Below are 25,571 nucleotides of genomic sequence, written 5' to 3'. Positions count from 1 at the left end.
TAGCTGTGTGGTGCCTGGGCACTGGAATTTGCCAAGCATGGGGTTTCCAGCCTCTCTTCATATTATTATATACTATGAGGATGAGTCATGCCTGAAAAATGTAGTGATTTTCAACTGCACTTCTACTTGAATTGTCTTCTATTGAAAAATCCGGCTTAAGAATTGGCTCACGTGCTCTAGTTCACCGAAGGGTAAATATCCCATTAATGTGCCAACATCTTGTTTCTGTCGTCACAGGCAGGCAGCACAACGTTCCCCAGACTGTGGGCAGAGCTGAGATGCGCTAGAAGTTCCCTGTGGGGTAGCAAAGGGTGCCGGCAAGAAGGGGAAGAAATCGCTCCTACTAAGTAACACTGATGTCTGAGCCATTGATGGTCCCCTCCTGCATCTCTGCATCAGCCTTGCGCTCTGAGGGAGCTGAGGGAATTCAAAGGGATCTGGGCCACCAATAGTCCCTATATTTGAGCTTAGAAGCTACTTGCCATTGGCTAACAAGGCTGAGCTGCACCAAGGTTCATGTGTGGGGTCCTAAGCCCCTCTTTCATGGACTTTTCCAACAGGACGGCTCAACGCCTGAGCCATCGGATGGCAGAGTTATTTGATGCAAGAAGCAGGGAATAAAGCGGAAGGCCAGGCCCGTGGGTCTTGGTGGATGAGGATTATCAGAAAGGTAAGACTTTCTAAGAGGAAGTCTGCTAGAAGTAGGGTTAGGGAACAGCAATTTAATGCCGCCCTGAGGAACACCCCTCTGGCACATGTCTGTATTCCCAGGACCGGCCAGTCCTCCCATAGATGGTCCACGTGGTGCTCCTGGTCACTAGAGGGAATGGGAGCAAATCTGTGGAAGGGATCAGGGTTACTGCAGACCGTTTCCCAAAGGGAGGCATGGAAGTCAGGCTTTATTTTGATGTCTGCTATTGGAGCACTGGTTGTAGTTATTTGTTTTCATATAAAAACATTTCTCTTTGTCCTCTGCCATCGCAGTTATGAGCATGTAATATCTGATAATTGAATACTCTCCATGAATGGAAAAGAGGTTCCAATCCTGAGAAAAGAGTAGGTCATGGCTTACTCTCCCCAGTACCAAATATTCCTTTAATAATTGGTAACATTGAACAGATGTAGACATTTTAAAAATGTGGGCTGGCCTCCTGACTTTTCATTTGATTTTAAAAGACTGATTTACTGCTGGGAAAACCTCTTCTCAGAGGAGAGCTTTGTGTGAATTTCATTAATTCCTTTGCTTTATGGCCACAAGGAAGATGGGACCACCATTATTACCAGCCCATCCTGTGTGATTTAGATGTATTTGAACCCCAAAGCACATCTGTCCCGTGGGCTGTCAGAACTCTACTATTCTACTAGAGTTAAGTGAGCTCTGTGTTGGAAACCCACAACACCCTCATCCCTGCCATCCCCTCAACCCATCCCCCGCTGGAGAAAGACCTAAACTCAAGGGTACAAGCCCGATCCTGGAGCCATGCCAATCTAGAACAAGGAACACAAAGTATTATGTTCTTCCTAAGCCAGTGGTTCTTCAACCTGAACGTGCAGAGGAGTCGCCTGGTAACTGGTTTAACCTGTGGAGTTTTGAGGCTTTCCTGCAGAGGTTCTGGGTCTCGAGGTCTCTGGACAAGGTCTCTGTCTGGCCAGTGGTTTTCAAACCTGGTGGCATGTTGGAATCCTGAAACGAATGGATGCTAAGGCTCTACCTAATTCAGTGAGAATATCTGGGGAGTCAGGCCCAGGCTCTGGTAGCTTTTACAAGCTCCACGGGTCATTTTACTGTGAAGCAAGGGTTACGAGGCGCCCGTATAAGCTATGAAGCCTGAGGTGTGGACACAGCTGAGAGCTCCTCAGAAGTCACTGGACGAGGCAGCTGTCATCCAGCTTCATATGCTTGTCTCCAGACGAACAGGTGTCCTGCTTCAACACGTCCAACTGACTCTGCTGAAAATACATGGCCTGCACCAGGGAGAAGCATTGGAAAGTTTGTGAAACCCCTGGATTCACAGGCTAAAGTTTGTGTGGATGTGCATATTCCATTTCTCTGGGGACAGAGTCTTCAGCTTTCCCTAGATTCACTTTATCTTCTCCCTGCCCCTTGTTTTATTCATCTATCACTCATATCCCATGTTGGGCTCCCATTCTGCTCCCCTCAGAGGCAGCCATTCTTATGGTCAAAGTAGGTTAAAGTATACTTTTTTGTTCAGCTGTTTGTGTTTGCTTTGTGTGCATCTGTTTATAATTTACATAAATTGTGTGTTCTTACTTAGTGCTGTCCTTGTTTGTATGTGTGCATTAATCCATCTCCCACCTGCCACATCCGACTCCTTAACATGCAGCCTGCACAGAGAGCTCCCCAGCATTCTACCTCTTGACTTCCCCAGGGATGACGCCCACAAGGTCTCCAATGCTCCTCGGACACAAACAGAGCTGCTGTAAACATCCTTGTGTATGTCCCCTCCTGAATCCGTGAGAACCTCTTGGGAGATACAGTCGGCCCTCTGGATCCGTGGGCAGAACCTGTGGATTTGGAGGCCCGACTGTACTACCCATTTTATATAAGGGACTTGAGCCCGAGCCAATTTTGGTATCTATGGGGGTCCTGAAACCAATCCCCATAGATACTGAGGCATGATGGCTGTAAACCCAGGAGGGGAACTGCTGGGTCACAGGGGGTGCAGACACCTGTTTGGTTAGGAGGGGTGCACTGCGCCCCAGAGGGCTGCTCCAGCCTTCACTGAATTCCTAAAGTGATCTGGGATCCACGCCCCACCAAGTGCAAACGTCACTGGTCAACGGGCCGGGCTGGGCCCTCAGTGCAGCTTGCCTTTCCTTTTTCTTTTTCCCCACTTCTCCTTCCACTTCTGAATGTATCAGCGTCAGCCCATCTTGCTGTGTTTTTCTATTCAGGCTTCCTTCCAGGTTCCCCTCCCTCTGACATTCCCTACCGCCCGGCTCCCTGGAGCCTTGCTGGGTCAGTGTTTCCCTTGTTTTTCTCTCTCTTGCTCTCTCTCTCCCCCCGACTGGCTTGCTTCTGCCTGAGGCCTACAATCTTGCCCAACTCTCTCCCCTTCTGAAACCAACTTCCCTTCTCCTCAGGCCACTTCCCTTTTTCTTTTACAAATGTCTCCCACCCCTCACGGGCTTTCTGAACACATTGCTCACCCTCTCTCCTTTGCTCAATTCCTTCTCACTTGCCCCTTCCCTCCCAGCGCCCAACCCGTGCTCTTCCAGCTGCCAACTCCCCATGCACTTGCCTGCTGCCTCCTGCTTGTTTCTTTGGAGCATCTGACACCCCCGACAACACGCTTCTGGGAGCCGTCTCCCCTCTTGGCTCTCAGGCAGGTCTTTCCTGCTGGCTCTTCCCCTCTTCTCAGTCTCCCTCATGGCCTCCTCCCTACCCCCCACCCCTTTCCTTGAAAGCTTTCCCTGTGGTTCTACCCTCCAGGCCCTTGTACTTCCACATGTTTTCCTGAGAGAGCTCATCCCCTTCTCATGCTTCCTTGAAACATTTATAAACATATGACTCTCAAACCTGGATCTCATTTTAATTCAACAAATAGTTTTTGAAAATGTACTGTGTGCTGAGATGCAGAGTCATATGTGACATTTGAGAGTTCGCAGTCTAGAACTCTAGTTTTTGAACTCTAGAGCCACACATCCAGTTTGAGGACATGTGTCGAATTCATGGATTAGTTGAAACAAATGATGTACCTCTAAGTTTTTTCTAAAGGGTCCAGAACACAGGCTTGCTGGACAACCTGTCAGCAGATGGTGTCGCCTGCTCTGCTTCCGGCCTGGGGAACACACCAGAGGTGTCCGGGTCACAGGATGGGCATGTGAATACTTCCTTTGACCAAGAAGTACAGGACGGCTTTCCTGAGCAGCCGGAGGGCCTGGAGTTCTAAGATGTATCATTTGGTCTGTAGACACTTTTTTCATTTGCCTTTGGAGCAGTGAAATAGCAATAGAGTCCCAGGCTGATGAGAATTAATGTGGGATGTGAGAATTGTATACAATTGTGGCTGTCAGTCACAGCCCTGCTCTAACGTTGCTTACCCAGCGGTACTGGGATGATGAGGCTTAACGTATGGGAGGGAAATGTACCAGGCTGGATGTCATTCAACGTGAAACTGCACACACCTTGTGCCTTTCTTTCAGAAATCAAGTTTTCTCTAGGCTGGCCCAGCTACGCTTTGGAGGACCAGCTGCTCTCCGCGCCAGCCTTACCTCTGCTTCAGAATCTGTTTGTTGTCTTCGATGGTGACGCTGTCAGCATGGTCCCTCTTGAAAATTTCAAAAGCCTCCTGGCGTCCTAATGACATTTCCTCTCTCATCCCTGTTTGGAGACACAGGGAAATGGCCTCAGTCAGAGCATCAGGATCCCATTAATTTCACTGTCACTTTAGTCAGACTGCAAAGCCAAAGAGGCCCACAGCAGAGAGGCTCCTGACCAGACAGGTGACCCCAGGCTCTTCCAGCTGGCCAACGCCAGCCGCCGAGGAGGCCCTTTCAGTGACACCCGCCGCGCCCTGTGGGCCTGAGCCTGGGCATCCACGTGACTCGTGGGGGGTGGAGTTTGGAATGTCTGGTCAGAGGAAATGAAAACCAGAGCGCCAAGCCCTGGATGTCCGGGGACATCTGCAAAAGCACTTTCTGCCATCACTCAGGGCCACATTTCTGCCCATTTTCCTGTTATGCCCCATTTTGGTTTTCTGTGAAATTTCACCCTGAATTTCCAGGCATGTAGTTAAAAGAAGTATAATCCCAACTCAAAGATTTAGAGTCTAGAAAATTCTGCCCTTAGTCTCCATAGAATGACTCATCCTTGTTACCTGTGTCTAGTGAGAGGCCCCAGTTCTAACTTGAGAGTTAAGTTCTCAATCACAAGATCCGCAAGCAGACTGAGGTGGAGGTTCCTGGTTCACGTCTAACTTCAACCTCCTGAGTCCCTTTAGCCACTACAGGCCAAGCCTGGCTGCTGGGCCCTGCTCAGGGGCCAAACTCTGAAACCAGAGTCAGAACGGCCAGGGCCCTGGGAGTGAGGAGATGGCATTCCTGCCCCGAAGCCTTCTTCCTCGCAGCCTCCCAGGGTGAGGCTCCAGGCAGGTGTGGGTCTGGGACTCCCATGGTGACAGCTGCATTCACAGCTGGATTTTGGATAAATCTATGGAGTCATTTTTTTATGCCTCTGCCCTTGGTTCCCTTTCCTGTATTTTCATCCACTTAACTCTATCTTTGAAGCCCTGGCTGAGTGCTACCACCTCCATGGAGTTTTCTGTGAGGCCCAGACTAAACAAATCCTCCCTCCACTGTGTTTCTGGGACATGCACAGCCCAGTAGACACTGCCACTTCATGCGACAACCCTTTCTCACGAAATGCATGTCTCTTAGGAGGTAGAGATAATATTTTTTGTCAGTCCCCAGTGTCTTGCTCAATGTCTGGCATTTAGAAGGTGCTCAACATATGTCTGTTAAATGAATCGGGTCAGGAATGAACCAGGAGTGATGAGGAGCCTTGCTCTCGTTGCCATAGGAACACAGTCGAGGGCCAGAGGGACTCGCTCTGAGACCTAGGGTTCCAGAGGTGCGTTCATGTGGGCCACATACCACATCTTTTGCCTGTAAAAACCTGCGGAGTCCCATCACCCAGCCCCGGTGTAAGGAAGTGGACCAGCCCATCTGACACCAATTTAATGATTACTGTTGATAAAAATAGCACCATGAAGAATGTCTGAATGGTGAGGCACACAAAGACACCCCACCCTTTTCCAATCAGAAGCAAATGGGCACATCTCAGTTCTGTCTCCACATCTGCCCCGCACACTCCAGAGTCGGGTGGGCCTGAGAAGGGGTTTGGGCGATGCTCAGAAAGATGAGCCCTGATACGCGAGAGACATTAGCCAGAAAGTGCTTTGGCCCAGCAGAGCCCACCAGGAGCCAAAGGGCTCATTCCACACCTTGTCCCCACCCTAGTCCACGCCCAGCTCTGACAACGTTTGCCTTTTATTGCGTCATTTTTATGATTTATCATGTTTATGATTTGTTTTAACCACAGAGGGTAGAGGAATGAGTCTCTCTGGACTAGGGCTGGGGGAGAGGGAAAGCTCCACCAAGACTACACTGGAATCCGCCTGCCTGTGGGACCCCCAGATTGCTTCCCACACAGGAGGTGATGAGAGGGCTTCCACCAACCAGAGGCGGCAAGGGTGGAGGTGGGGTGGAGGGTTGTCCAGAAAGCTGCAGCGAAGAAGAAGCATTCATGGCCTTTACTCTCCCAGGCCCTGCTTTCTTTTAGAGCTGACAGCCCAAGGTGACAGCTGGGTGGAGAGGCCAGGGCGAGGTTTCCCAGCACCCATGATGCCGATACGGCAGTAGGTCCCGGAAGAACTTACAATCAGCTGAAAACCCCAGGGGGCCTCCCCTAAGGTGTGGAGGGGTCCGGGCGGTGGGAGCAGAAGGGACAGGGGGCGCACAGAGGAGATAAGCCCAGGAGGGTAGTTCGGGAGCATTTTGCAGAGAATTTTGAAGGTCGTGCTAAGAAATTTGGGGCCAGCGCCATGACATATTATACACAAATCACCAACTTTCAAAGACTTAAAATTTAGTAAAGTACACATTATGGGATAGTTACACTGGAAGTATTTGATATTTTTGGTGATTTAAAAGGCACTTGGGGTCCTGCAGTGCCATGGGCTTATCGTCAGGAACACAGGACTGGCTTTCCTCCTGCTACAGTGGAGGAAGATTCTGGCATTGGTGTTCTTTGATGGTGACGACCTCAGGTGAATGGACATGAGTGTGATGGCTGTAATCCCAGCAGCTCGCATCCTAAGTGTCTGCTCAGGGAGGTCAAGGTGAGGTGGTGAGGATGCCCATAGACTGAAGGCCAAGAGGCAAAGCCAGGCCTGGAAGCCTACTGGGGCTTCACAGCTGCCACGTGGAGGGTGAGGCTGGGTCCACAGGGAGGGGCACGTGGAAGGGACCCCACAGGCAGCTGCGGTGCGTGACCCCGGCTCCACCTCCGTCCCACTCTTGTCCATCCCCGTTCTGCTGGCTCAGAGCCCATATCCAGCCCCTTTTGGACTGTGCTAATAGACCAGTTCTCACTCCAGTTTGGGGCCAGCCACCAAGCTAATGAAAAGCTTTTTATTTACTGAAGAGATACCTCCACCTCCCTTTCCCTCTCAGGGTTTGCAAAACAGCTCTTTCTCGTCTGGAGAGCTCTTGCCCCTAAGCACACATCGTGCACTAAAAAGAACAGGAGCCGTGGAGCACGCAGTGACTGAGGGCTCACTTCGCTATGAGATTATCATCGATTTATTTATTCTCTCGATAAGTATTTATTCATCTTATTTATTCACGTGCTAGGCATGTGACAGAGATATAAACTTGAACGAGAAGATTACAGCATGATCCTTGCCCTTAAAGGGTTCAAAATCTAGTAAGGGAGAAAGAAAAGTGAACAAATAATTACAAAGAAGCTGCTGCTCGCTGTAAGGGAGGCGTGTTGTCCAGCGCTGGGCGGCGGGGAGGGAGGGAGGGCCAGCTCTGTCAGGGAGAGTGTGAAGGGTCCTGAAGATGAAGCGGCACTTGCGAGGTGGAGAAGTGGCAGAGATCCCAGGCGGAGGGGCCAGAGGAGTGTGGATTAACAGGGCAACTGGATTAGTATGCGCGGTTCTGCCACCTGATAGGAATGACCTTTGGGTGACTCAGAAATGAATTTTTTGCATACCTGACACTAAGCATGGTGCCAAGTGCTTTCTTACATATTATTCCAGTTAAACTTGTCCGTGATCCCTGGTCATAATTTCATTTTACAGAGGAGGAAACTGGGGCTCACTTAAAGAAATGGTTATAAAGGGGTAAAAAACTGCCCAGCTTTCAGAGGCAGGTAGACCAGCTCTTAGACCAGTTTTTCCAGGGAAAAGTATGCCTGATAGAGGAAGCAGGTGGTGGGCCTCCAAATGACCTGGTAGAAATAGATTTACCCACGAGATTGTACTCTTATTAGTGCCTATCTTGTCTAAAACTTTGAAGTCTTTTTTACAGTATTACAGAAAAATCAGAACCATGAGTTTTGTTCACTGTTTGCATAGTTCACTTCATATGTTAATATGTTCTGTTAGTGTTTCTAGAATTTGTAAGCTCCATGAGGGCAGGGATTTTTGTCAGTTTGGTTTGCTGCAGTCTTGCTAGCACCTGGATAGTACCTGGCACATAGGGGGAACTCAATCAAATATCTTTTGAATGAATGAATGAATGAATGAATGATTGAATGTTTTAGATACTTAGCGTTGTTCCTTTTAGGACAGTGCACTGTGACGCGATGGCGGAGGGGAGGCACGCACCCACTGCTCTCCCTCTCTCAGCCATCACGCTATGGGGTGGGTCCATCCCTGTATGGTGTGATTTTAGAAACCCAACACCATATTCTCCCCACTACATGTTACCATTAGAGGTGAATTTCAACTCCAAGAAGCTTTTATAAAAAGGCAAATACTCTTGAAGGTGTCTATTTTCGGGCTAGCAAAGAAAAACTCCATGATTTCTTGACAATTAGCTAAGAGGTCCTGCAAAGATGAGACATAAGATGGTGTCTCAGGCTGGTGCCAGAATCAGGGGGATCTGAGCTTGCAAGGGAAGATGGATATACTGTGCCTTCTTCCCAACTCTGTTTAGTCTGTCAAACTCAGAGGCTCATCAGCTTTGGCCCTCAGGAGTTCTGATTTGCCATGCCCATTTCTACTTCTCAGTTGTTTCCTTTTAGTGAATTTCAGTCATAGGTCCCAGTGTTAAATCCCAGAAAATATGGATGACTCACAGAAGCCTGCTGGCTTGCTGAATCACAGGACTGTTTAAAACCTAAAGGAGAGTAAATAAAATATCACAGGGTAGTATAAAATTTCAAACAAAACAAAGCAAAAAACAAAACCCCAAAAAACCCTAAAGGAGAGGAGTTTCTCAATCTCAGCACCAAAATAGGACATTACAATTCTGGGTTGTGAGTTGGATGGAAAATATTTCCAAGTCCTGAAGGTACAACCTCTTCTGGATTTTGATACCTATTAAAGAGCACTTAGATAGAAACAGCAGTCAATGAGGTACCCTCAAAATTAGCCTTGGAGTTGGGTTTCTGGAAATGATAGGCACCCAAAGTTCTTAGATACTGGTCCCTTAAACATTTCTTAATGCTCTTTTTTTTTTTTTTTTTGCCATCCTGAAATTTGGTTCCTTATTTTTCTAAAGAATACAAATCAGTACTTTTGGAAGTCCTCCCTGCCCCCAACACAGGGCCCCATGGAAACCAGATGGAAAGAAAAAACAACGGAAATGGAGAGTTTATGCTGCTGCCGTTGGGCCTGCTGTCTGATTTCCTTTAGTCTGGGGCTCCTGGGCCAGAGCTCATTTTCCTGGCTGCCCCCAAACAACCTACTACTGCTTAAGCTATTGCTTAAAAATTGACAGGAATAAAATGATGGAGAGTGGTGTTATTCAAGCTGAAAAATGATTTGCTAATCAGAGCCAAAAATATATTTTCCTTGGGAAAGACATTTATTCATGTGGTGCCTCACTTCCTTCTGACTGAAGAAAGAAAGGGAGAAAAGAAGACCAACAGGGAATGAGGAAAAGTGAGAGATGGGGTGGATTCCAAGGGGATAGGGGGTGTGAACCCACCGTTTGGGACTAAAAACATGAGAAGACTCAGAGCTGGGAAGGCACATTCAGGGCTCAGGCAGGGAGAAGGCTGGAGGAAGGGGATGATTACACTCTCTGTGGCTTGGTAGCAGAAGCTTTCAAAACCAAAGATAAGGGAATGGCTTTGATATAGTAATACGATGAATACCTACAATATGTAGACCATGGAAGTGCATACAGGAATGAGAAGCAACAGGAAGGGATAGAGTGTGTTTTTTTGGTATCTGATATAAGTTCTATATGCACTGAAATTTCTCAGTAAGTGTTGACTTGGGTGAAATATACAAAAATATGCTCACACAAATAGCCAGAAGAGAATTCCATCCTCTAGTGTGTGGAGAAGTTAGAATGAATGGACCAATGGGAGGGAAAGGAATGAAGACTTTGGATGACAGGAAGGGATAACTTATCAAGGTGGCATGAAACATAAAGGTCAGGAGGGATAGGAGGACCAAGGCAAGGGTCAGTGGTCCAGCATTCCTGGGAATGGTGCTTGGAACGAGGAGGTCTGTGGGGCCATAGAGAGGAAGTGATGGCTTCAGGCTGAAACTTGGGTGAAGGACAAGTCAGCAGCTTCTAGCATGGAGAGCAAAGGGTCCTTTGATGCTGGACTGAATGAACTCATGAGATTGGGAGGTGCTAAAGGATGGACCATCTCCCAGAAAGATTAGAAAGGACATCTGAGATACTGTCTTCATTGTCCTCCCCACCCCCCCACTGTGGGGTAGGTGCTGTCATCTAGGAAGGAGGAGGTTTTTGGAAGTTACATGAAAGACAGAGATGGCACATATGTAGCTCCCATGTTCCCACTTTCCTTCCTCACACCCATGGAAGACATTGATAACCAATCACAGCATCCTTTGCTGGGGAAACTAATTACAGCACTAGAGTTGTCAGCATAGCTCTTCAGGCAGCCTCTTCCAGTCAATCATCCCTGGCATAGACGCTCTTCCTGTAATAGATGGCTCCCACATTACTACCCAATTAAATGACAACTGCTGTTACTTTCATCATTCCTGTGCTTTAAGGGAAAAATAGCTACCTTCTTCCATCACCTTAGGGGCTGACATGAAGGTAATTTTCCCCAGGGAGCGGCATCAATGCCCCGAATCACTGAGAGTGGCCGTCGGGGAGGAGATGCTGAGGCGCGCTCTATTCATGTCTCTCCACTGCCAGGGTGGTGGAGGTCACCACGGGAAGAAGTGCCATGTGCCATGGCTCTGTTTACTTTAAGGGCCAGGAGCAGCTCGTCTACAATTTGTGGGGTTGCCGGGTGGGTACAGCAGGGTATGGAATCAGAGGATGAAGGGAAGACAAAACCACTTAGCCACGGCCAAAGTGACTGCAGATGTGAAGACCAAAGAGTAGATCTTTTGGGGGTGACCAAGGACACTTGCCCAACCTGCTTCTCCCTTTTGATTGACAACTTCTGGAATGGGTTGGTGCCCCAAAGGCTTTGGGGTCAAAAGCCTATGTTCAAACCAGGTGATACCACCTGGGCTGAAGTCCTCAGATTAGGACTTGCCTTGGAGTTTCCTAAATTGCCGCATGAAAGATGTCAAAGGAGAACCTTTAATTAGTAGATTCTTAGGGCTGGCTTGGAGCAGGCTGAAGCATGGCAGGCTTGGCAGGGGCTCTAGGGAGTGGAGTGAAGGGAAGATCCAAATTGGAAAGCCACTGAAACCTTAGGAGACCCACCCAATGGTGGCACCACATCTAAATAAATCAGATGGGTTCCTGACTCCTGGTGCCAGAAATCACACATCCCACTGGCAACCTACCAGGCCCAGCAGCACAGACCATGTGGGCTGGATGGAATGAAGGGGCAGCGCACGAGGCAGGCTGCGTTTCCTTTTTGTCTTGGTACCGGGGTTGATTCACCCTCCTGATGCAGCTGTGTCCTGGATGTGGGCCTGAGCAGGTGAAGAAAGGCCCCATGTGCCAGCCCAGTGGACGGGCTTGGAGCCCCTGAAAGAAGGGCAGCTGCTCGAACATAGTTGCCCATTTCCAGCAGTAACATAAAACCTTCAGACAATGGTCCCAAGATCATCTGCCGAAAACTGTCATTTTCCTAACCCAGCATCTCTGGGGTTTTTATTTTGTGAGTGTTCTCATTCAGGACATAGTGCCCATGTGGGTTGCTTAGAGAGACCTGTGGATAGACACAGGCACGGAGCTTGGAGAGCAGCCTGGGTCATGTTGGCCTTTCTGCATTTTGGAGTTCAGTCAGGAATCTGGAGGCCAGCAATGTTTCCACAAAATAAGACAGCATCCTGTGGCTCCTGCTGCCAGGCTAACCTGGACCTATGGGGTCTTTTTCATCGATTTCAACCCACGGATGTGGCAGCCCAAAAGGGCCTTGGGGTCTCATTCCATGCCCAATATTTGGACCAACCTTGGGAATCTGGGTGGAAGGACATGTGTGTTCTAGCCCTTTGTGGGTTAAAGGGCAGTTGACTGAGAGGCCCACTGAACAGAAAGGTAGCATTCCTCTTCAGCTTAGAAAGAGTCTCCAAGTTCTGCGGAATCTGAAAAATACCAGATTCCCTGAGTTTGACATGTCTTGACCACTTCCAAAGGCCACGGTTAATAGGGTTCTGTGGCCTGGTCCCCACCCTGATGAGTTCGGTTCTTGCGTCAGCCTGTGCTTTGGGGACAGCGCCTAAAGCAGAGTTCACATGTCCTATTGTCTGAAATGAGGCAAGTTTTCTATGTATGCCTAAATTAGGAATGAATTCCACTCGTTTCAAATTTATTTTGATACATTTAAAAAAGAGAATTAAAGCATTACATTCTAGCCGAGTAGCAAAATTCTCCTTCCCTGAAATGCACGTGGATTTACATAAAATTCTGTTTCCCTGGCTTGGAAATAAGTATAAGTCAAAATGGAGTTTAGATATGCTAGTGTTCATTCCTTGGGGAAAACAAAGGAAGGGGAAAATTATTTTTTGTGTGTGTCTTCTATGTGACAGGCACTGTTCCATAGTTCATAAATATTAACTCAGTTAATCTTTACAATAACTCTACTGGTGGTGGTGGGGAGCTAATGCTGAGAACTCTGTGCTACAGGGATTATACATGTTGTCTCATTTAATTCTCACAGTGACTCTGTCAACTAGGCAGTATTGGGCCCACTTTACAGGTAAGGTAACTGAGGTTGAAGGAGGTTAAAAGTGACCCCAACACAACAGTTAGTAAAATGGCAAAGCCATAACTTGATCCCAGGTTTGTCTGACTCCAAAACCTTCTCTTTGCATATAGTGTTGCTAGATGGAAATCATTTGCCAAGTAGAAATGATCTCATAAGTGCCAGCAAACCACTGAGGTCAGACTGATGGAGTCAGGACTCAGAGGTGGTAAAGAGAAAAAAGGCAGTTTTTGGAGGGTTGTGAGCTGGCATGTGGACTGAAAACCATGAATGCATATGGCAGTTCAGAAGAGTTGGGGAGATCTCTGTGAAGGGGAAACAGGGAAGGCACCAGGTGGCTGGGAGGAGCTACTTCACCTGGGGACCTGTGGGATGGGGTAAGGATCAGAGGTAAAGGGGGAGTTGGCTGACTTGTGGTGAAGCCTTGACTCTCTATGAGGACTTTGTTAGTTAGCCAACTATGGCTGGACCAGTTAAATAGTTGTCTTTCCCTCATCTATACGGAGCTTGTGCTCAGAAGGGTCTCCACGATAAAAAGAATTTACGCACTTAAGATGGTTTTGTTGGACTGAGCAGGGGGGATACTACAGGGAAGAGAAGAGAAGGGGCAGGGTCCAGGTTCTCAGAATGTGGACTCTGCAGAGAATCATCTCCCACCCCAAAAGAGCAACAGTCGTGAAAAAGAGGTGAAAAGGATCTAGGAGGCCATCATTTTCCCTTTGACCTCTCTGTATCCTAACTGCTTCTTTTCTGGAAAACATCTCATTGTTTAAATGAAACATCTGTTTGTTCCCTCAGGCAGTGAGTCAGTTGGTGAAGCAGACCATCTGTTAACAAGTACCGAGCATCTACCCTATCGACAGCCCTCTCCCATGGCTCGTTACAGATAAATAGAAGAGCCACTGCCCTTGGCCTTAGGATAGAAAGCAGTGGGGACGTGGGAAGGTCAAAGCTTACGTTACAAAGCAGGAGAGCACCCCGAGACAGAGCACTGATGGTAACGCGGTACAGATGGTGCAGGTGGTTGCGCAGGCGCAGAGGGGCCGGTCAGACTGCAGAGGGGCTCTTGGAGGAGCGTTCCTTCTGGGGCAGGTTTTAGAGGAACCGAGGAGCAGGAGTTGGAGGAAAGGAGCTCGGCCTGGTGCAGAGCCTGACTGGGAGGACCTGGGGGTTTCCTTGGGCTGTGGGGGAATTGGGGCTCGAGGGACCACTGGGTGCAGACACCACACTCCGCACTACTGCCCTGCTTGCCCAGGAATCCCCAGGCAGAGGCCGCTGGAGTTTTCCACACCTCCTCAGGCAACTCTCCTTCCCTCACATGACTGAGGAAGAATACTGGCTTTAGCGTGTAACCTCAGTGTTCCTCCTGTCCAGTGGCTGCAAAAAGGAAACAGGATTTGGAGTGAGAAGCCGTGGGATTGAGTGCTGGCCTCACTCTAGCTGTATGACCTGGGTGGGGTCTGCCATTTAAATTGCTCCAAGTCTCAGCCTCCTCATCTATAAAGTGAAGCTAACAGAACTCCTGTTTCTTAATGTAACTGTGAAGGGGTAATGAGAGGAGATGCCATGTAGTGCATAGCTCCCTTTTAAAGCTACTGAATACCTTTTTTTCTTTTTTTTCTAACATCTTTATTGGAGTATAATTGCTTTACAATGGTGTGTTAGTTTCTGCTGTGTAACAAAGTGAATCAGCTATACATGTACATATATCCCCATATCCCCTCCCTCTTGCATCTCCCTCCCACCCTCCCTATCCCACCCCTCTAGGTGGTCACAAAGCACGGAGCTGATCTCCCTGTGCTGTGCAGCTGCTTCCCACTAGCTATCTATTTTTCATTTGGTAGTGTATGTATGTCCATGCCACTCTCTCACTTCGTCGCAGCTTACCCTTCCCCCTCCCCGTGTCCTCAAGTCCATTCTCTACGTCTGCGTCTTTATTCCTGTCCTGCCCCTAGGTTCTTCAGAACCAATTTTTTTTTTTTTTTAGATTCCATATATATGTTAGCATACGGTATTTATTTTTCTCTTTCTGACTTACTTCACTCTGTATGAAAGACTCTAGGTCCATCCACCTCACTACAAATAACTCAATTTCGTTTCTTTTTATGGCTGAGAAATATTCCATTGTATATATGTACCACATCTTCTTTATCCATTCATTTGTCGATGGACACTTAGGTTGCTTCCATGTCCCGGCTATTGTAAATAGAGCTGCAATGAACATTGTGGTACATGTCTCTTTTTGAATTATGGTTTTCTCAGGGTATATGCCCAGTAGTGGGATTGCTGGGTCGTATGGTAGTCCTATTTTTAGTTTTTAAAGGAACCTCCATACTATTCTCCATAGTGGCTGTATCAATTTACATTCCCACCAACAGTGCAAGAGGGTTCCCTTTTCTCCACACCCTCTCCAGCATTTATTGTTTGTAGATTTTTTGATGATGGCCATTCTGACTGGTGTGAGGTGATACCTCATTGTAGTTTTGATTTGCATTTCTCTAATGATTAGTGATGTTGAGCATCCTTTCATGTGTTTGTTGGCAATCTGTATATCTTCTGTGGAGAAATGTCTATTTAGGTCTTCTGCCCATTTTTGGATTGGGTTGTTTGTTTTTTGATATTGAGCTGCATGAGCTGCTTGTATATTTGGAGATTAATCCTTTGTCAGTTGCTATGTTTGCAAATATTTTCTCCCATTCTGAGGGTTGTCTTTTCGTCTTGTTTATAGTTTCCTTTGCTGTGCAAAAGCTTTTAAGTTTCATTAGGTCCCATTTGTTAATTTTTGTTTTTATTTCCATTTCTCTAGGAGGTGAGTCAAAAAGGATCTTGCTGTGATTTCTGTCATACAGTGTTCTGCCTATGTTTTCCTCTAAGAGTTTTATAGTGTCTGGCCTTACATTTAGGTCTTTAATCCATTTTGAGTTTATTTTTGTGTATGGTGTTAGGGAGTGTTCTAATGTCATTCTTTTACATGTAGCTGTCCAGTTTTCCCAGCACCATTTATTGAAGAGGCTGTCTTTTCTCCACTGTATACTCTTGCCTCCTTTATCAAAGATAAGATGGGTTTATCTCTGGGCTTTCTATCCTGTTCCATGATCTATATTTCTGTTTTTGTGCCAGTACCATACTGTCTTGATTACTGTAGCTTTGTAGTATAGTCTGAAGTCAGGGAGCCTGATTCCTCCAGCTCTGTTTTTCTTTCCTAGGATTGCTTTGGCTATTCGGGGCCTTTTGTGTTCCCATACAAATTGTGAAATTTTTTGTTCTAGTTCTGTGAAAAATGCCATTGGTAGTTTGATAGAGATTGCCAGCAATCCTTTACAAATATGCTTTACATCTCTTTGTTTCTCCTGGTCTCTTTATAATCCCAACCTAAGGCACCACCTTTGCTCACCTGGACTGTCTCCTAACTGCTTTGCTAAGCTTCCATCTTACTCTCCTATGACATTTTCCCCACATAACAGCCTGAATGATTTTCTAAGAACACAATCATGTCACTCCTCTGCTTTAAATTTTCTAGTGGCTTCCTGTGGCCCCTGAACACGCCCCAAACTCCTCAGCCTGGCAGGCCTCACATCATCTGGTCTCTGCCTACATGTCTCCCTCCCCACGCCCCACTCACACCTCCTTTGCTCGTGCCTTCTTGGCTCACTGGTCTTCTTTCAGATCCTCATATATGTCAATACTATTCTTATCTCTGGGCCTTTACACTTGCTGTTTGTTCCTTTTGTCTGGAATATTCTTTCCTGAACATTCTGTATGACTATCAACTCCCTATTCAGTTCTTAGCTCATATGTCAGCTCCTTTGGGTCCCCAACCCAGCCCAATTGTTTCCTACCCTGTTATTCGGTTTTCTATCCTTTCTAACATTTGTCGCCATCTGAAACTACAGATATGTATGTATTGTGTGGGCTGAAAACTCCATGTAGGCATATCTATCTTGTTCACTGCTCCTTCTCTGGTGCTGGGAAGAAAGGAAAAAAGGAAGGAAGGAAGAAGAAAAGAAGGGAAGAAGGAGGGAAGGAAGGTAAGAAGGAAGTGAGGGAGAGAGGAGGGAGGGAGGGAGGAAGAGAGGGGTCACAGTCTTATCGGAAATAGGTCCCCTTAACAGGCACGAGATTTGCACCCTTATCCTGCCTTCCACTTCAAGGCCAAACTGACTCCTATGAAGACTCCCAGGTTTGAGCTCCCTCCTCTTTGTATCCACAATCAGAATATTTAAAATGACACTTCTTTCCCAGGGACCTGCCTGGGTGAACTTCCACAGGCCCTTGCTAACCCATCCCCTGAGTAACCGCATCACCTCACTCTCCTGCTATCTCTCTCTCACTGAGTTTTCACTTTTTGTGGTTGTTTGTTTTGTTTTTGTTTTTATTTTCTGAATATTAAACCTAGAACTAATTATTTCTAAAGGGAGCCAAACTGTACTTCACATGTAAGTGGCGAGGGGCCTGTGAGAACAGCTCTCATTCCCTTCCCTGGCAAGACCTTCCATTTCTAAGACAGAGAAATGAGAATCTATGGGGCAATTTAGCATCATTTCAGAATGTGATAGAGTCATCCAAGTTAATATCTGTGTCTGGCATTCGTACATCCTCAACAGGGAGAAGTAATTTGCCATTGTGAACCATTTGTATTAAGCCATTCAGGAAAGTTTCTGAAGAATTTTTCTTTCACAAGTGCATTATCCTATAAGGATTCAGAAAGGAATATAGTTGATGCAGAAGGCAAGTCCTGAAGATTTAAATCCCCATGTCTTTGCCTAATGAGGTAAGAATATGTAAAAGGTATTACTTTACTACTCCTAATTATCACGATATAGCTTGCCCATTGCCAAAAATTTGGGAAATAAAGAATGGTATAAAGAAGCAGGAAAAAAAAAATCACTCACAATCCCTCCACCTCTGTTTTTTCTATGCTTTGCTTTACTACATAGTTAAGATGATAATGTATATACAATTATGTAACCTGTTTATTTATTTCACTTAAAATTATCTCATTACCCTTTTTTCTAAGTCATTAAATTCTTCATGAATATTACCTTTTACGGTTATATCATTTCATCATTATAGTCCATTCCCTAATATTGGACTTATACATTATTTTATATATATGCTCTGTAAATAATGCTGCAGTGAAGATCTTGGTGTATAAATTTTACTCCACATTTAATTACTTATTTTCTTAGTTAATTAATACAACTAGTATTTACTGAGTGCCCACTATATCCCAGTTACTGTACTTAGAGCAGATGAACAAAGGCCTACTTCCTTGGAGAGCGTACATACTCCTGAGGGTGTACAGACAAGAGGAGCAAATAAATCCATATACTGATTAGCTCTATGAGGAGAGGTGATGCAAAGTAAGGGGACAGAGGGAGATGAATGACGGGGGAGGTGATTTTCCTCAGGAGGGTTAGAGGAATGTCTCTCTGAGGAAGTGGTATTTGCACAAAGACATTTTGGATTATTTCTGTAGGCTAGATTCCTAGAGGGAGTTTCTGAATTAAAGTTCTTGCTTTCTAGGAAGCCGGTTTACTCCCTGACAGTTCTCAGCAGTGCCTGGAAGAAATCACAGTTGTAGAAATGCACCCTACTAGGGCATGATCTTGATGAGCAAGTTACTTAATTCCTCTATTCCTTAGTTTTCCTGTGTGAAATGGAAATAATCACATCTGTTTATGTACACTGTGTGTGTGTGTGTGTGTGTGTGTATGTGTGTGTCACGGGGGCGGCAGGGCTGCGGGTGGCTGCAGGGAAGGGATGTTAAGGTTCTTGCGTCCCAGGAGAACGAGGGCAGGGAGCAAATGCGTGTCTGTGAAAGGGGAGAGATCAGGTTGTTGAATGTATGCAGGGCATTCCAGTTGATGAAATCGTAACCGAAAGAGGGTTCTGGAAGGTGTGGCATGAATGCTCACTGTGTCTAGCACGTATCAGGTGGTCAGTAATGTATTTTGAAGGAAAGGAACCCAACCTCTCAAGAAGAGCTGACTGACAGAAGGAAAGCTCTTAAATGACTGGTCATGTAGCAGTGCCCTCTGGCTCATGATTTGTCAAGAAGACACTACAAAGACAGCCTCTTTTCATTCATGAGTCTGCAAATAGGTGGTATCCTCAGTTTTCTCAATCATAAAATGGAGCTAGTAATGTCTACTTCATAGGCTTGTTTGGGGGATTAAGTGGGCTTGAAATATGGAAAGAACACAACGCTGTGACTCGTTCACAGTAGTTATGCATGCTTGTTTCTCTCCTTCAACTTTGTATAATTAGGTGGGAAAGGATCTGGGATAGTGAGAGGTGGGACAGTGGTGTAAAGCACCCAGAGGGCTCTAAGTAAACCCCAGCCCCGAGAACTGGACAGTTTATTTGCTTATGCACCAGCGTTTGGGTTGTATCCTTTTGAGTTCTCAGATCTGCAGTAATAAAATCATTTTGTTGCATAAGACAATTAATATGTGCTAATGTTGACAAAAACTCCCAGGAAGGAGTTTCAAGGCCTTGGTTGATGGCTGATGGTAAACAAAGTTATCAAAGGCATGCATTGTAGACTCAGACATAAATGCTTTCCTCATCTAAAATGATTACCCTAATTTGGAAAACAGCTCAAATCACATATTTCCTTTGGGTCTTTCCAGCAGTTTTCCCTTGGGCTCCAGTCCCTCCACCTCCACAGGTCCTGCTGTAAACTCTCTGCTGTGTCTCGCCCTCCTCCATCACACCCTTCTCATCCAGGCGAGGCTCTTTGTAAGGTGTTGCCAGCCTGGGGACCTGGCGGACCCTGCTTGGGTCGTGCATATTTGTACGGGGTGGGACACACATGTGACATGCCCGCTACTATCATCCTCCCCTTTCCCAAACTCCAGGGATGTCCAGGGGGTTCCTCACTCTTGAGGCATCCAGGGGAGGTCACAGATTGGCTCCACCTGCTGCTGGCCTCGTGGCTCCTACTTGCTTTTCTCTTCCCCTGTCTTTGCTGCAATCTCTTCACGTGGTAGCAGCATGTAAGCAGCTTTTCTCAGTACTTGCAGTAATACCCTTTGTCTGACTTCTTCCCTCACTGTTTAGTTTTCTTTTTTTAATCCTGCCTTTTCTTTAAGCCAGAAGCAGAACTGGATTGTGGAAAACAATGCCAAGGGCTTGGGGCCCTGATTTCTGCCATCTGCTATGGCAGGAAGAGGCGGGGGAAGGAAAGGGTGCTAAAAGTTAAGTAGCAGGATGAAGAAGAATCTCAATTTGATTTGCTTCAAAGCTTCTCGCATTGGCATTCATCTGTGGTGGAAAATGTTCACTGGCAGATGCTCTGGGACCTGGTTAACTGTTTGTAGTTCACGTGGCTGGGTAGACAGACTGTCCCTGCTGCCGGGGCCCAAGAAGCTGCCTTCCACTCCACTGGGTCCGCTAATGAGCTTTGGGTTGCCTTGGTCAGTAATTTGCTCTCTGGAGACAAAGAGTGCTAAGGGTGAGCAGGCTGAAAGCCCCTCTGGCTGGGCTTCCTCATGTTACAAACAGCGAGTCTTTGAACTTGTAATTATGACTCATGGGGCTCCCAGTCTGGTGCAAAAGTGACTCATTTTAAGCAAATTATCAGTGTTTTCCCTATTACCAAATGCTGTGATCAGCCATTCTGTATATATAAAAAAAGGAACCATTTTATTAAAAGAGCAGGATGTGTGGAAGGAGAACGAGCTGCACTATGCTTTCCAGACGTATGGACCCAAGTCAAGCTCAGGCCCAGTGTGAGCCAAGCAGCAAAATAAATAGTAAAAATGGCACAGAAAGCAAATGAACAGGGAAACTCATTTCAGAACAGATGCAAAACCAACTCTTTAAGCCAGCGGCATACGATTCCTATAATGCTATGATTCCTGGACATTCTCCCCTGCCCTCTTTCCAACTCACTTGGACCTACTGGAATCGAAGTCAAGGAAGAAATACCTATCTTTGGGTCAATTTAACCACAATGTTGTTAAAGAGTCATTGATGATAGATGCCTCTGAGTTGCCCAAAGCTAGTTACTTAAACAGATGGACTTACAGACACAGCAATCATAGTAAATAAATGTGATCTAGTGATGAGTCTGTGGTGGAAGGAGAATTCCAGGGCCTTCTGTTCTAGAGCCCTCTCCTGAGGACACCTGCTATGTTAACGGTCTTTGGCTCAGGAAACATTTGAAATGATCATTGCCCCTTAGTCAGTTGCAAGAGTAGTAACTGATCTGAAAAGACAATTTTTCTTCTCTGATACCTTGGGTATGATGAACACTTCCCAGGACCGCAGTAAGAGGAAATGGGCCCAGAGTGAATTGGTGTGTGCGTTTTTTTTGAAAAAATGGTTTGAAATTTCTAATGAACACCTTTACATAGTTTCTCATTCACCTACACCACTGTAGGAAGATTCCATAAGCTACATGGGGAACTTGGCTCTGAGCTAAATTGTCTGACTTACAAATATTACAACCTTTCCAAATTATTTTCAATTTAAAACAGCCTCTCTTGGGACTTCCCTGGTGGTCCAGTGGTAAAGAATCTGCCTTACAATGCAGGGGACACGGGTTCGATCTCTGGTCGGGGAACTAAGATCTCACATGCTGCGGGGCAACTAAGCCCGCATGCCACAACTACTGAGCTCGCCCGCCTCAACTAGAGAGCCTGTGCGCTGCAAACTACAGAGCCCACGTGCTCTGGAGCCCGTGCGCCACAACTAGAGTGAGAAAATTCGCACGCCACAACTAGAGAGAAGCCCGCATGCTGCAATGAAGAGCCCACGCGCCATGACAAAAGATCCCGTGTGCCACAACTAAGATCCCACCTGCCGCAACTAAGACCCGACACAGCCAAAAATAAATAAAATAAATAAATAACAAATAAATCTTTAAAAAAAAATCTTAAAAAAAACTGCCTCTCTTGTTTTTTTAAAACTTTATTTCTCACCCCTTGCATAGAAACCATATACCAATAAAGACTATTTTTGTATGTTCTCAAACCCCCAAAAGAAAATCCATTAATCAGTCACTCAATGTTTTTGGAATATCACCTTCTATGCATTCTGCTAATCATAGCAATTGATAAAGAATCAGCAAGAGCCATAAAAAGTAAAGGTGGAAGATAACAGTCAGCAGTCATCTCCTAATTGGCAATTCCAGTACCTATTTTCAATTCTCATACCTCTTGACCTCTCTGCAGTATTTAAATATCCCTTAATTATTAAAATTTTCTTCTCTGCCATTTTGGCGTAGTTCCCTCCTTATTCTCCTGCCATGTCTCTGCCTGTTCGTCGTGAGCCTCCTTTACTGGCTGCTACACTGCCTGCTCAGCTAAGGAGGAAGTCAGTGGGGATGGAAAGGAAATGTTGAATTCTGTGGACATTTCTGATGGAACACGATGACATATAATACGTGAGTCTATGTTAGAATGCTTGAGTTGCAAATAATGGAAACTTAAGATTGAAGATGGCTTTAAAAAATGGATAGTATTAGTTCAGGTAACTGAAAAATGCAAAGGCAATGCTGGTTTCGGGCACTCTTTGACACAAAGACTCAAAAAGCAAAAGAAAGGAAAGGTTGATCTGAGGAAGTCACTCAAAACGTAACACAGACATCTAAAGAGATGGAAAATATGAAAGAGAGACACCGATGTGAAAGACAGGGTAATAAGACCTAACCCATGTCTAATAGGAGTTTCCAAAGATGAAAACAGAACTGGGGACAGTCAATATTAAAAGAGATAATGGCTTTGCATTTTCCGGAAATAATAAATATGTGGATCCTGGTATTCAGGAAGCACAATAAATCCTGGGCAGGAAAAATAAAAACAAAACTCATTCCCTAAACATAATATTGATACCAAGAGCACCAAAGACAAGAATCTTAAAAGTAGCCAGGGGTTTTAAAAGGCGTATTACTTACTAAAGAATGGCAATTAGATTTACAGCAAACTTCCCAATGATAACAATGGAAACAAAAAGACAATAAGATAGTAGCTTTAAAGTTTTCAGAGAAAATATGTACCAACCTAGAATTCTATATTCAGCTAAATTGCCATTCAAATGTGGGGGACAGAATGCTTACTCTCCTCTCCACCCTTATGCAAAGCCCAAACTTTAGTATCAATTCCAAGCAATCTTTACCCCAGCTACACAAAATTTTTCACCAGTATCCAAACACACTGTATCTTCTCAGGACTTTGGGCTTTTGCAATACTTCCTCTTTGGCTTGGAATGCCCTTTTCCACATGGCAGCCTCCAACTTATTCTTCTATTTTACTTCATGAAGAAAAATGTTGAATGCATAAGAAAGAAGGAAGATGTAAGAAGAAATAGTAAAGGCAAGTAAAGTTAAATAAATAAGTAAATTAGGAGGATAAATCTAAATAAGTAGTGCCTGTATATGACAATATTAATACTATTTATTAATTTGGAATAAAAGAAGAATAAAAATAAATCTAGTAATATATTGGACAACAAAAATGTTTAAGATAGAGAGTGCTTTGAATTAAAATGTTCTAAAGTTCTTTTGTTTAGGAAGGGGCAGAACTATTAACTAACTTTTGATTTCACAAAGTAAAAATTGCTTGTTAAATTTGAGAATAATAGAAATAGCATGTAAAATGTCCAAGCCAGTATAGATAAAATAGAGGAAAAAGCCCTCAATAAATCTACTGAAAGTAGGAAAGAAACAAAAGAAGCAAAGACAAATGATAGTGAATGGAAAGGATAAATTAAATAAAACCATGAAATCCAAGATATTAGTAATCACAATAAATGGAAATTGATCAAATTCACTATTATAACAATAAAGATTGTCAGACTGGATTTTAAAAATCCAACTATATTTTTCTATGAGAGACACATCTAAAAATATAAGGACCTAGAAAGGTTGAAAGTTATAGGATTGAAAAAAAATATTAAAAGCAAATGCTAACCAAAAGAAAGCTAGTGCAGCAAAGTTAATATCAGGTAAAATAAATTTTAAGCAAAGTGCATTGTTAGGGGCTAATAGGCTCACTATGTATTGATAAAAAGAAATCACAAAGCAGATACAATGATTCGTAAATTGAAAGCTCTGATAGTGTAGCATCAAAATGGATAGAACCAAAGTAAACAAATTACAAAAAAGTGGCCAAATCCATTACTATAATGGAACATTTAAATATACCTTCTCAATAATGGAAAGATCAAATAGACAAAATGAGTAAAACTGTTGAGGATTTGGAATAATATGGTTAATGAGCTCAATCCAAAGAACACACAAAAATCCTATAGCCCAAAATGGGAAAACATACTTTCTTTTTAAGCATACATAGAACATTGACAAAAACCAAACATATACTAGTTCCCAAGTCAGGTCTCAACAAGTACAAAGATTTAATCATAGAAACCATGTTCATTGATGATAGTGCAATAAAATTAGAAATTAAAAACAAAAATACACCTTTAAAAAGTCCATATGTTTGATCATTTATAGAACATCTTAAAATTACTTATGGGTCAAAAAAAACACAAAAAGGAAAGTAGACACTATTTATAACAATGTTAATGTTTTTATATCAAATCTTGTGGAATGCAGCTAAAACAGTAATTAATGGCAAATTTATAGCTTCAGGGTTCTATTAGAATATACGGAAGACTGTAAGTTAATGAAATAAGCATACACCTTGAGCAGGTAGAGAAACATCAGGATAAATCCCTTACAAAGAAGAAGGATATAAGAGGAACACACCTGTTCATATCATTCCCCTGCTTAGAGAAATATTCTGCTTACTCCTCATTCTGCCCTTATAGAAACCCCAAATTCTACCTTGAATTCCAAGCAACCTTTACTCTGGCTAAATTTTCACCAGTATCTAAATACACTATGTATTTTTATGCTTTTGCAGTACTGCCTCCTTGGCCTTTCCCACATGGCAGGCTCCAATTCATTCCTCTAATTTCAGTTCAAGTGCTACCTCTTCTGGGAAACCTTTCATGACCCCTCCTGACAGAATTATTAACTTCCTTATTGCATTCTTTCATATTTATTTCAATATAAAATGATTTTTAATATGGAAGTGAGCATGCATGCATGAATAAAAGTGCTAAAGTAGGTAGTCAAAAATGAGTTTTAGGAAGACATCAGCCTTAAGCTAGAATTTGCTTAAAGCTCAGCTAGATCTTGTTTAAGGCCAAACTTAATAGCAACAGGAGTAACCTCAGCAATAAATCATAGTTAAGATTTATTGAACGCTGCTCTGTAGCAGTTAATAGTTGAGGAGAGAAGAAGTATTCTTCATGGGCAGATGACACAGGCAATATAAGTGAGGCCAACCGTATTGGTTGGCTAACCTAAAAATCATCCCTAATCCTCTTCACCTTTGCCTTCTTCTCACTCTAGACAAGCACTGTTCAATAAAAATATAATGCAAGTCATATATATAATTTTAAGTTTTCTAGTAGACACATTAATAATGTAAAAATAAACAGGTAAAGTTAATTTCAATAATATATTTTATTTAACCCAATATATCCAAATGTTATAATTTCAATATGTAATCAATATTTATAAACAAGATATTTGCATATGCTTTTTATAATAAATATTTGAACTCCTTTGCATATTTTATACTTAACAGTACATCTCATTTCAGACACTGAATTGACATAGAAACATGATCTATATTTATGTTTCATAGAATTTACAATTTTCCCAAACATCCTTAAAGGTTTTCCAATAACAAAAATGAGT

The 25,571-nt window shown here is 44.4% G+C and overlaps 1 protein-coding gene across 1 annotated transcript in view; it reads right to left on the bottom strand.

Annotated features, from left to right (window-relative positions):
* The window catches only part of KIF6 (kinesin family member 6), a 395,266-nt gene that overhangs the window by 78,838 nt on the left and 290,857 nt on the right, over positions 1-25,571 (bottom strand). Inside the window, exon 14 of the mRNA XM_061197444.1 lies at positions 4,237-4,345. Coding sequence (XP_061053427.1) covers positions 4,237-4,345 — 109 coding nt within the window. The remainder of the gene's footprint in view (positions 1-4,236; positions 4,346-25,571) is intronic.

Source organism: Eubalaena glacialis, chromosome 7 (genome assembly GCF_028564815.1).
Source record: "Eubalaena glacialis isolate mEubGla1 chromosome 7, mEubGla1.1.hap2.+ XY, whole genome shotgun sequence".
Taxonomy (NCBI): Eukaryota; Metazoa; Chordata; class Mammalia; order Artiodactyla; family Balaenidae; genus Eubalaena; species Eubalaena glacialis.
The sequence above is the reverse complement of the archived record's forward strand: the minus strand, read 5'-3'. Positions and strand labels throughout refer to the sequence as shown.